Source organism: Orycteropus afer, unplaced genomic scaffold (assembly GCF_000298275.1).
Source record: "Orycteropus afer afer isolate SDZICR_OR568_19922 unplaced genomic scaffold, OryAfe1.0 scaffold00072, whole genome shotgun sequence".
Classification (NCBI taxonomy): domain Eukaryota; kingdom Metazoa; phylum Chordata; class Mammalia; order Tubulidentata; family Orycteropodidae; genus Orycteropus; species Orycteropus afer.
In genome coordinates this window covers 7,417,990-7,431,295 of record NW_006921659.1, presented here as the reverse complement: position 1 = coordinate 7,431,295, position 13,306 = coordinate 7,417,990, and the positions used below count along the sequence as shown (strand labels likewise).

At 42.6% G+C, this 13,306-nt stretch overlaps 1 protein-coding gene across 1 annotated transcript in view; it reads right to left on the bottom strand.

The window, feature by feature from the left end:
• Nucleotides 1-388: 388 nt before the first annotated feature.
• RTN4IP1 (reticulon 4 interacting protein 1) overlaps nt 389-13,306 on the bottom strand; it is a 66,106-nt gene continuing 53,188 nt past the window's right edge. Inside the window, exons 8-9 of the mRNA XM_007940838.2 lie at nt 12,116-12,208; nt 389-496 (exon numbers count right to left, since the gene is read on the bottom strand). Coding sequence (XP_007939029.1) covers nt 389-496; nt 12,116-12,208 — 201 coding nt within the window. The remainder of the gene's footprint in view (nt 497-12,115; nt 12,209-13,306) is intronic.

Sequence of the window (13,306 nt, the reverse complement as noted above, 5' to 3'; positions counted from 1 at the left end):
ACTGTACACAACTCTCAGCAACAAGCCCGACGAGCACTGCAGTGCGGCTATTTTCACATCACGCCTATATACTTGTGTACCCTCATGCTTGGCACAGAGGCCCTCTCAACATCTGTGAGTACGTGGATGTGGCGGGCAGAGATTACACCAAAACCACTTTGCTGGGGCGGGGTGACGGCAGATGGTGAGGTGCAGCTAGAGGATCCATCTCTCTGATCAGAAGAGAGAAAATTTCTGGCAAAACAACATCATCATGTTTTTAGTTTTCGACTTACAGCATTTATGGTCTAAATCTGGAAAAATATTTGAAAAGAGATGGCTAGAAAAAAGTTCGGGCCCACAGGTAGACACAGAATAAAAGCCAGCAGTCACTAAACTGAGCGTTTATTTAAACTACATTAATGACAGTCTTTCCACGTGCATGTCCTCCTTCTACCTTCAGGAAGGCTTCTGGAACTTTAGAAAAAGGAAAGGTTTGCTCAATAACTGGCCGAATCTGTAAAACACAAGAAGAGGTTGACTGTTGGGTAAGAAAACATCCATCTTTCCAGGCAAATAACTTCTGGAATTAGTTTCTTCAAAATGTCTCTCCAGGCTGGTCTTGGTTCTATTTCCAGTGCACCTAGGCCAGGGGCTCACTGCTGCACTCACTCCTGTCCCCCCCACACACACTCTTCTCCCTCCATTCCTCTCCCTTCCTTTTCCCTCCTTTCTCCTCTCCTCTCTCTAATGCAGCCCAACTCTACCAAGGCTCAATTTTCCTTCTGCTCTGTGCTGGTCTTGTCATTCTCCTACTCACCAAAAAACCAAACCCACCCTTCCATACCTCCCACCGCACCTGGCGTTGAAAGGCCACCATCATCCTGGCCTCAGCCCTCCTGTGGACTCTATGCTTCATCAAAATGGGCTACTTGTCTCTCTCTCAACATGCTTTTGCAGCCCAGAAATCTCTCCTCCAAACACTGTTCCATGCTCTTAGCCCAGGTCTCACACTACTTTTCCTCACTCCTCCAACACTGCAGTATGTTTCTTATTCCAAGAACACTGCAATATTTCTGCCTATGAACTGCTATCAGGCCCATGTGGTCCTTATCATATACTACACTTATAACTGATTATATGTCTTAGCCACCCACCCTGTTGTGTACGATAAAGACTAAAGGGGGCATCCTAAGGTCCTTGAGGTAGGTAGCTCTATGGCCCCCTCACAGGTGGTGGACAGATTAAGGATAGATTTTTTTTTTTTTTTTTTAATCTGGTAAGTGTTTGGCACATCTTCTTAACCATAGCTTAAAGTATAGGCCATCTCTTTCGTATCCACCCCTCAACATGCTGCACAACACTAGCCTTCAAATAGGCTCCCAACTCATGGCAACCCCATGCACAATGGAATGGAACGCTGCCTTATCCTGCATGCAGACAGGAGCTTAATAAATATCACTCAGGTGAACACCTGTGAGTTGGCAAGCACGGGTCTCACATGGCTTTCTGAGCTTCAGGATAACCTGCCCTAGGCTGGCACTGTCCAGGGAGGCTTTTTTAAGCAGCAAAGCAGCTTGTTAGGCTTGACAGGAAAGTCATTCCAGCCGGCTCCTCATCGTGAGTGCTGCTGGTTCATTTTACTATGCCATTAATATTGCCAGCAAGGAGCACTGGTGGCACAGCGGTTAAGTGCTTATCTGTTAACCAAAGGGTTGACGGTTCAAACCCACCAGCCGCTCAGTGGGAGGAAGATGTGGCAGTCTGCTTCTGTGAAGATTTAAAGGCTTGGGAATCCTATGGGGCAATTCTATTCTGTCCTATAGGGTTGGTATGAGTCAGAATTGACTCGCTGGCACACACAACTATTCACTCAGTAGCCTCCCTCTGAAATTAGGACCCAGTGAGCAGCTTCTCTCCCCTTGCAAAAATCCACTGAACTCTCCTTTTTCAAAGCTTCAAACAAAAATCAGTATTTATACATTTGGTATTTCAGCTCAACTGGCATGGATAAGCTGTCAGAAGGCATAAACCAACTCGTACATTTTATGATCCCTTTTCTTTTACAAGAGGAACGAATGCATAAGTAAATACAGCCCTGTGTTCTTATGGTGATGTTCTGTATGTGGTGCACCCTCCTTTGTGTCAATTTCACAGCCAGGCACCAGAAGAGCCTTCTCTAAAGAGCTGAAAATACTTTTTTACCGACAAACCACAATAAGCTCCAAATAAAAGCTAGTAAGACTGTCCTCACTATGTGCTAAGGCTTTATATATTTCACCTCATTTAATCCCTATAACTTCCTTATAAATAGGTAGTTAATTATTTTCATTTTACAGAGAAGAAACTAAGGCACAGAGAGTTAAGCTGCCCAGTGTCACAAAACTGCTGGCTGGTGAGGTGGGATTCAACCCGGCGCCAGAGTCTGTGCCCTCACCACTGTGCTCTGTGTACCATGCACTAGGCTGACACTTCCACCAACTCCAAAAACCTTCAAAGGAAGGGAAAGCAGCCAGTGATGATCATTTATCGCCGTCTGCATCTTAGCCTGCTTTCCTTGTGGTCATCTCTGCCAGCTGAGGTCTCTAAGCCACCGAGATGACAGCTGGCCTGGCCCATGTGCGACCACTCCCATCTGCACCCAAGGATTAAGAAACAGATACACTAATCACTGATTAACAAACACTAATTAATAATCATGGCCCTTCCCCCAAGCTGAGCAGAACCTCAGAATCTTCCTCAGCACCTCAGCCCCTATCAACTGACCTAAGCTGCCAGCCTCCTCCAGTAAAAGAACGGAATGCCTACAGAGTTGTTTCCCGCATGAAACCTTCTGAACTCTGCTCTCCTTAAAGGCCTTAAGCCTTACATACATTCCCTTCTGTATGCTAGTTACCTGAAACGGAACCCCTGAGGGGTTGCTTAAAATGCACAGTGCTAGGCTCCTTTTCTGAAGAAGATGAGGCAATCTACTTCCCCAAAGATTTACAGCCTTGGGAACCCTATGGAGGCATTTCTACCCTGTCCTATAGGGTCACTATGAGTCAGAATCAACTCAGTGGCCGTAGGTTTGGTTGGTTACCTTAGGCCCCCTTTTAAACTGCAAAATCAGACTCTCCAGAGCTGGGGCAGAGACAATACTTTTTAAATAAGCTTCCCAGGTGACTTTCATGCACCTTTAAGTGGGTGGGAATTGCTACAGCCTTTTGCATTTGTTCCTAAGGTCCCTGACTGATATCAGACACATATTCATTCATTCCACAAAGACCACCTGTCTGCCTTCCAGTAGGCACTATTCCAGAGCAGGTACATAAAACATCAAGAAGGAGACAACAACATCAACTCGTCACGGAGCATGTGACACTAGTAATAAAAGCAACACAGCAATGGTGTTACCCTGAATCCAACTGCTCAACTCCAGAATGAACTACCTAAGCTCATCTGGCTACATTAACTCAAACACTCTGACAGAGACCCAGGACCGGAATTGATGACCCAGGCAACTTGGTTACTAAACACTTTAATCTGGCTGGTCAATCCTATTGTGGTGCATAACCCGAGAGGGCTGACGGTAGCAGAATGAGTCATTTAGCTCTTCCCATAAGTGACAATGGGGGGGAAAAGGGCTTTTGATTAACAAGCAGGCAAATGCCAATGTTGGCTGACTATGTGACAACAAATGGAGATTAAGTGAATGATGAGACAGTGTCCACGTATAGCCTCACACGAGGCCTAGAGTGCTTGTTTGCTCAGGACAAAGGGATAAGGGATGAGGATTAAAATCCACAGAGGGGAGGAAAAGGTTACTCAGAGTGAAGGGAGCATTTATGTGATGACACTGTGATAGTCTACCTGGCACAGGGAGCCTGCTATAAAAGTAGGGGTCAACACCACACTTCCCGCTATGTGGACACGGGGCTCATAGCTGACTAGGAGATACCCACAGCAGCAGCCCTCAATTCAGTCTTAGACCCACATGCAAGACAAACTTCTCCTGATTGTGCCTTAACCTCCTTAAACAAAACTGGACAAAGCCAGACCCGAGGATCTGGGTACTATCTGCCTCTGATAGTCTTTCCATGAACTAGGAGGTGAAAGAGATAAGAAAGGGGGTTAGGGAGGTTGGGAGGATGGAGTGCGTTTGAAGGGAATAAATAAGCCTAGTTTGGAAAGCATCCAGGATTTGTCCCTAGATCTCCCTGAAAAAAGACACCTCTTCCAGCCAGAAGAGAGGAAACTCAGTATATATTCCTACAGAAACAACTTTATAACACCTGAAAACTTCAGTGGCATCAAAGCTTTGAGATTCATGAGATACGTGCCACATCACAGCAAATAATCCTCTTCTAGAAGGTTGGGCAATCTACTTCCATAGTGATACTGCCTTGGAAACCCAAGGAGGGGTCGCTCTGAGTTGGGTCCGACTTGATGGCACATAACAACAGTAGTTCCTAGAAGAGCATGTGGAACAAGGGATATCATTGCTGATGTCAGATAGATCTTGGCTGAAAGCAATGACTACCAGAAAGATGTTTTCCTGACCTTGCAAAGGCATTTGACTGTGTGGATCATAACAAATTATGGATAACACTGCAAAGAACAGGAATTCCAAAGCACTTAACGTTCTCATGAGGAACATAGACCAAGAGGTCTATGTTCTCTTTGAACAGAACAAGGTTTAAAATCAGAAAAGATGTGCATCAAGATTCCTTTTCACTATACTTATTCAATCTGTGTGTTGAGCAAATAATCTGAGAAGCTGGACTATAAGAAGAATGTAGCCACAGGATTGAAGGAAGAGTCATTAATAACCTGTGATATGCAGATGACACAACCTTGCTTGCTGAAAGTGAAGATGACTTGAAGCACTTACTGATGAAGATCAAGGACTATAGCTTCAGTACGGATTAAATCTCAACATAAAGAAAACAAACATCTTTACAATTAAACCAATAAACAACATCACAGTAAGTGGAGAAAAGATTGAACTTGTCAGGGATTTCGTCTTACTTGGATCCACAATCAATGCCCATGGAAGCAGCATTCAAGAAATCAGATGTCATATTGCATTGGGCCAATCTGCTGCAAAAGACCTCTTTAAAGTGTTAAAGAACAAAGATGTCACTTTGAAGACTAAGGTGCACCTGACCCAAGCCATGGTCATTTCAATCGCCTTATATGCATGTGAAAGCTAGATAATAAGGAAGACGGAAGAAGAAGAATGGATACATTTAAATTGTGGTGCTGGCAAAGAATACTGGAAATACCATGGAGTGCCAGAAGAACAAACAAATCTGCTTGGGAGAAATACAGCCATAATGCTTCTTAGAAGCGAGAATGGCCAGACTGTGTCTCACATACTTTGGTCATGCTGTCAGAAGGGACCAGTCCCTGAAGAAGGATATCATGTGTGGTAGAGGAGAGGGTCAGTGAAGAAATGGAAGACCTTCAACAAGATGGACTGACACAGTGGCTGTGACAATGTACTCAAGCATAGCAAGGATTATAAGGATAGCACAGGACCTGGCAGTGTTTCATTCTGTTGTATATGGGGTTGCTATGAGTCAGAGTCAACTTGACAGCACCTGCCAACAACAGTGGTTCCTAGAATCCAACTCCTTATCACAGGAGCTCTGGTGGTGTAGTGCTTAAAGCATTTGACTGCTAACCAGAAGGCTGGTGGTTCAAACCCACCAGCTACTCCTCAGAAGGAAGGTTGGGCAATCTACTTCCACAGTAAAAGCACCTCAGAAACCCAAGGAGGGGTCGCTATGAGTTGGATCTGACTCAATGGCAGTGAGTTTGGTTTTGGCTGGTTATGAATCAGAGCCAACTTGACAGCACCTTACAGCAACAGTGGTTCCTAAAATTCAACTCCTTATCACTCCATTTTTTCTATAGAAAAAAAATCCAGTTGTAAATAAAGAGCATAAAGTTTTGGAATGTACCTGGACATTAGGACCTGGCCATCCCAAGAGAGGTCATTTGCCTCAGAATCCCTTACATTTTCCCCTAAAGCTGTACTGTGCAATATGGTAGCCGCTAGCTACGTGTGGCTATTTAAAATTTAAATTACTCAAAAGTAAATAAAATTAAAAATTCAGTCCCTCAATCACACTAGCCACATTTCAAGTGCTCAATATCAGCATGGAGCTATTGGCTACCATACTGGACAGTGCAGACAGAATACTTCTATCACTGCAGAAAGTTCTATTGGACATCACTGCTTAGAAGGCATCTCAGTGTGGCCAGTGCATCTCTACCTCCTACTGGGTGAAAAAAGGCCAGTGGGCCCTCAGTAAATGTGTTCTGAATTGAATTCAATAAGTTACCCAGGAATTATACTAATCCTGGCTAAGACAAAGAAATGATAAATTGACAGATCTACATCATTATTCAGCCAAGGCCAGGGTCTCCAAGAGACCTGTAAACTTTAAGCACACAGCATTGTAGACTTTAATAATTGCATGGAGAATATATATTTGTGCACAAATAAGCATATTCACAAAGACAAAAGGCTAAAAAGAAAAACTTCCTTTCCATATCTGATCCCCAGCCACCCAGTTCCTCTCCTCAGAGGCAACCAATATTCCAAGTTCTTTGCATATGCTTTTGAGATATTTTATGCATTGTGGTAAGCAGAATAATGGCCCCCAAAGATATTCACATCATGATAGGCTAAAACCTAACAGTGATCATGAAGATGGCATCTTTTATCAGAATTGTACAGGGTGGGGAAAAGTACGGGGGTATACTTGATTGGATGATATTCAACATGCTCTGTAAGATATTTTTATCAAGAATTTTTATTGGCTGGGGTACTTAACCTTTAGCCACAGCTTGCAGAGCTGGTTCCTGAAACAATCTGGGTGGGCCACCTCAGAATGCTGCAGAACAAGTTATCTTGGTCAAGAGCATGGTCATGGGTCACATACTCTAAAAAACTGAAGCAGGGGCCTAAGTGTCAGCCATTTGAGTTATGTCAAGTGTTTCAGTTTTAGCTCTTTCACAAACAGATACAAGATATCCAGCCTGCATCATGGATGACTCTTTTATTTAAGTAAGCAGAAACAATGAAAGCTGTGGAGTGAATTTATTACTTAATTATCACCTCCACAATCTTAAAGAAAACTAGCAAGGGATGGTGGAAGGTCCTGGGGTGACATGGACGCTGCTTAGCTGAGTGACCCTAAGCAAGCCATCTATCTCTCAGAGCCTCCCTCAGTATCTTCAAATGTGACATATTAGTGACCCCACAGGACCTAACAACATCTACTATGATTGTTTAAAAAAAAAAAAATTGACATAATAGCAGGGTATGAGGAAAAGTGGGGAAGTGGGGAAAGTAAATTAGATAAATGCTAGGTTTTTCTGTTTCTAATATTCTACGAGAATATAAATGAACTCTGCTCACTCTGAATATGATGTTTGCTATGGACTAACCTGACCCAAGCTATAGTATTTTCCATTATATGCATGCAATATGATGCATCTGCATTATGATGTTGGCAAAGAATATTAAATACATCATGGACTGCCAGAAGAACAAACAAATTTGGCTTGGAGGAAGTACAGCCAGAATGCTCCTTAGAAGCAAGGATGGTGACTTCGTCTCTTGTTTAGACATGTTGTCAGGAGGGACCAGTCCCTGGAAAAGGACATCATGCTTGGTAAAGCAGAAAGTCAGTGAAAAAGGGGAAGACCATCAGTGAGATGGATCAACACAGTGGCTGCAACAATGGGCTTGAACACAGCTACGACTGTGAGGATGGTGCAGCAGAGCTTTGACTGTGAGGATGGTGCAGGCCCAGGTAATATTTTATTCTCTTGTGTATGGGGTCTGCTATGAGTTGGAACTGACTTGAAGGCACCTAACAACAACAACAATGGGCTCCCATCCCCTACCAAAAAAAAAAAAAAAAACTTAGTTAAACAGAATAAAAACAGGAAATGTTTACTGTGCTTACGAGTGAATGCCAATAAACTGTTTGTAGACACAATTTCGGTAGCAGCCCATTACACTCAAAGTGCTAATTATAAACTGTTCTTTTTGAGACTGCCCCAAACAATTATTTTCAAAGTGGTCTCTGAGGGCCCAGGTTCCTTGCTACGTAGAGCAGCTGCCGGGAAAGAGAAGGAACCTTTGCTTGAGTGGTAGGGGAGACGGGACAGACGCATTGGCATTCCCTGTCCCTTGCAACTCCCCCCTTTCCTACTGTATAAACCGGGGTTAAGCATGAATGGATTAAAAACATTTAACCACTATTCTAAGATAAAGATCGGCAAACATTTTCTGTAAAGGGCCAGACTATAATTATTACAGGCATGTGGGCCACACATGGTTATGTCCTTCTTTGTTTTTTGTATTTTTAATAACCCTTTTAAAATCTAAAAGCCTTTCTAAGCTCAGAAGACCTACAAAAACACGCCTCAGGCTGGACTTGCCCAGTGGCAGCAGTTTCCCAACCCTGATGTAAGACACAATGAAAATGCTATATAATTACATTAAAATTCAGATTGAAATTGTGATCATAAAATCATTGCACATGTCACATGGAAGCAACGACTAAGTCTAGATCCTGAATTTAGGAGAAATTAATTGTAAGGTCCTTATACTTGTAAAAACCTCAGTTTCTTTCCATTTTTGGGCTAAAGATGAGCATATGAGGGACCACAGAATTTAATTCCAAAAAATATTTACTGAGCACAACAATGAGTAAGCAAAGGCACATGGTGTTGACAACGAAAGTGAAAGCATGACACTCTCCGTGGACAAACTGAAAGGACTCGTGATTATGGATATTAACTCTGTGGGTTATCCATTATTACTGGGTCACAAAGGGCTAACAAGGAGAATTTACAATCCACAAAAAAATGCTTAACTAATCCAGGTTCCATTTTTACTAAGATAGTTTAAGTCACAAGTGAGCAGTGTCAGATTCGAGAAACAAGTCTCTAACGAAGTAAACTAGGCAAGAAGGGAAGATAACAGGTCAATAAAGAGAGAAAAGGACTAGAAGGTAAGCCACAGGACTTCCAGACACTAAATACACAAACTAGGGTTTCTAAGAGGTGGCTATTTAAAACTCTATCAAAGTTATCAACTAAGGCACTTGCCTGCTAACCAGAAGGCTGGCAGTTCAAACCCACCAGCCACTCCTCGGAAGGAAGATGGGGCAATCTACTTCCGTAGTGATACTGCCTTGGAAACCCAAGGAGGGGTCACTATGAGTCAGGTCTGACTTGATGGCACATAACAGCAACAACAACAACAACAATAAGATTTATAAATTCATATACCTTTTGATGCAGCAATTCTAGAAGGAGAATTGGATATATTCACAATTAGGTGTTTAACCCAATAGATCATGGTATGGGAGTATGAAGTTTTTTTTTTTTAAAAAAAGGGAAGATTTTTATATCCTGATATGGAACAAGTCCAAGATAAAATGTAAGGAGGGAAGAAGGGGGGGCAAGAGGGAAGAAATGAAGGGAGAGAATAAAGAAGGAAAAGGGAGGAAAGGAAGAAAATACACGCATATAACTTTCTTCCCTCCTGGTGCGTGGAACATCTTCGGAATACCCAAGAAACTGGTAATGGTGCCTAGGGCAAGGAAGTCTTAGTGACAGGTCAGAGAGCCAAGGAAGATTTCACTATAGATCCTTTCTTATATTTGGGATTTTGAATCTTAGGAATGTATGATGTATCTAAAAACTTGAATTACAGGTATTTTGAAAGAGTTGGCTCCGTTGGTTCAGGGCTTTATAGTGTCAAAATTCTCTTCAGCAACTCCTATCAGAGACCAGCTGATCAGATTCATTAAACATGTAGGCGAAGCTTGGAAGAATTTAAACGTCCTTGTCCAATTTAACAAATCCACACGTACTACACAATATGTAAAGAAGATCTGTTGTGTTCCCAGTGTAAACAAGCAATGACCTCTCATCAAAGACTACACGACCTTCTCTGCAGGCAAACAGTGGCCTGACAAGACACTCCAGCTGACTTCATCGTGGCATCCAGTTTCACGTATCAGCTTCCACAGACCCAGAGCCCTTCACTATCGTAAGTGACTCTAGAGTCCAAATAACCTTGGAGAGGGGAGGATCATCCTTTTTCAAGGACACTTTAGGACATCTTTATTACTATCATGTCCTCTTTTAACATTTTGCCAGTTATCTGGAAAATTAATAGGTAGATATATATAAGCTCCCTTTCTGCTCTGTTGGGTAAACAGTAATTTCCAGGTAGGAAGAGACACACACAATATTTTGAATATAAAGAGCAATGGTAAGCATGTGGACAGCCTGGAGCAGATACAGGGACAAGTATAATCATTTGGTGTATTTCTGGAGGACAAACCTCTCTAATAATTGGGGCTCTAACCACAGGAAGCATGTATGTAGAACTATGGCCTAAATTACTTGATGATAGTTCACTCCTTCCTAGAAATTAAATAAGCTTCCCTGTGGGATGTGGCATGAGCCCTACACAAAGGCATTTATTTATGCAGTCATTAATAAGACCCACCAGCCACTCCTTGGAAGGATGACTGGGCAATCTACTTCCGCAGAGATACCACCTCGGAAACTCAAGAAGGGGTTGCTATGAGTTGGGATCGACTAAAGGGCAGTGACGTTTTTTATTTTTTTTCTAATAAGGCCTCGCCCTTTTCCGCCTAGGACACAAGAACACTTACAGGAGGTCTGAGAAAAGGCACACAAACTCAGAACAAAAAAATTTAGGAAACAGTAACAGACTATCTTTTATTATGTAGTTACTTGGCTATGATGGAAAAAGTGAACTAAACGCACAAAAATAAGCCAGTGGTTCCTAAAAATATCCTTTTCAGAAACTAAAATGGAAAGATGAAATGCACCAGCAAGGGGCAGGTGCCCATCTCAGCATGGATCGTGCAGCGGTCACAATGGCGCTGCTGCCACCCCTTTCCCTGCCCACTATAAAATGACAAGAAGAAGACAACGTAAGCTTAGGTCCCTAAATCAGCCTAAGCACCAGGAATGCAGCGGAACGGCGGAAAGGGAAAGGCCCAGGACTGGGGTCAGGAGGTGTGATCCGGTCCCAGTGCTGCAACTTGAGCATGTCCCTTTCTCTTTGAGCCAATTTTCTCATCTGTAAAATGAGAACCAGGTAGGATGACCTCAAGCACCCTTTAAGATACATAAGTTCCCATGCCCTATAATTCCAAATAATCTTTCAATAAGATTAGAAATATCAGTGACAAAATATGAGTTTGCCTCTAGTTTATCCCTCCAGAGGGGAAATGTGTCAGGGCAGTTAAGACCATGTAAGAACATAAATGAACAGGAGGTAGCTGATGAGTTGTTCAATCCCCGGCGGCCCTGAAAAGTCTTTGGACACCCAAAAAGGGATGCACAGGCTGTAAGCAACCATCTCTTCCCCACACAGTCCACTGCAGGTCAGATACGAGTAGTCACAGAGTATCAACCAGCTGACTGCACCCAAATCCTTATCCTCACCCATGTCCTGGCCACTGACGCTCTCCAATATACCATGTATTCAACTTTATCACACTAGTCTGGAATCAGGAGACCTGGGGAACTGACTCTGGTCCTAACTCTGTGGGATTTAGATTTCACAGGCTTATTCCCCCTTGCTCATCTGGAAATCTTGCTCACCTCCAGAGCAGCCTCATCTTCTGAGTACAGGAGCTCCAGAAGCTACTGTAACCTCACAAGAGTATTCCCATCTTTGAATGCAGAGATCTCCTTTGTGATGGAAACTTCCTTCTTTCTAAGACTATTACCAAAATAATAGCAAGACCATTACCAACATAATAGCAGCCAAGCCATTGATCCCATCTCTACCACTGTCTAACCAAGTGTCTTTGGGACAACATCTAAGATCTCTGGGCCTGCCTCTCATCTATAAACCAAGGAGGGTTGACCAGATGGTATAAGCTCTTTTTCCTATGTAGCAGTCTGTGGCTATAATTCCCTTGGAGATAGAACCTAAAATAAAGCACTTAAATTTGGCCACGTAAGGCAGCATATAGACTGGGCAAGCCTACCTCTGAAGAGCTCCCATTGACTAGGGTTGTGGGCAGACAGCCGAGCATTAAGGTGCTCTAGCAATACAAAGGGTTGCACGTACCTTTCCCGCATCCACCAGTTCTGCAATTTTGTCTAGACTTGGACCACAGGCCATGAAAAAGGCCCAGCGATAATGGACTCCTTGCCAGAAATGCTAAAAAGAAGAAGAAAAAAATACAAACATAGGAAAGGAAAAAACATTTTTTGGATGACTAAAACAAACGATTTCCCATTTGATGGTGATACAATGGATGATATCCATGACACCTCAGCACATGACCAACAGACATTCAACGCTTCATAAATGTTTAACAAATGAACAAAAATATACTATGTGAATGCAGGCTTCTTCACCAAGTTGTGACAGATAAGCAAAAAACTACAAGAAAGCTCTCCTAAAAATGATATTCTTAACAGTCTTACATACAGAACTCTAGAGAAATTGGAAGCTAACATAGTAGGCTTTCCCTACTAAGGTTTAAATGAAGCCCAGAGCCCCAAGAGAAGAGATTTTAACAAATGTAAGAATGCCTTTGGGACTATGAGACACCAAAATGTGATATTCTCAGAGAAGAAATCCAATCACAATTTTCTCTTGGCTCTGACAGAAATAAGACAGTTTTCAGGGAAAAACAAAGTGTAAAATTCCTTATGAGTCATGGTTGGGTCTTCTCAAATCAGTTATGGCAACTCCCAAGTCACCCCATTTATCATAGGACAAAAGCCTCCCCAAAGATGAGCAAAAATCTTATGCTGAGAAGATATACGAATATTCTACTGTTGTTGTTGTTAACGGCTAGACTTGGCCCTTGACTCATGGCAAGCCCATGTACACCAGAATAAAACACTGCTTGGTCCTGCCTTGTGCCATTTCATGAGCAGTTGTGGACTGGACCATTGTGAGCCACAGGGTTTTCACCAACTGATTTTCAGAAACATATTGCCAGGCCTTTCATCCTGGTCCATTTAGTCTGGAAGCTCCACTGAAATGTGTTCAGCATCATAGCAACATGCAATCCACCACTGACAGATGTGTGGTGCCTGCAAATGAGGTACACTGACCAGGAATCAAACCCAGGTCTCCCACATAAAAGGTGAGAATTCAAACACTAAACCACCACAGCCTCCATTCTACTGCACACCGTTTTTTAATTGTTATTCTTTTTTTAAAAAAAAATTTAATTAATTAATTTATTTTTATTGTGATTTGGGTGAAGATTTACAGAGCAAATTCACTTTCCATACAGCAGTT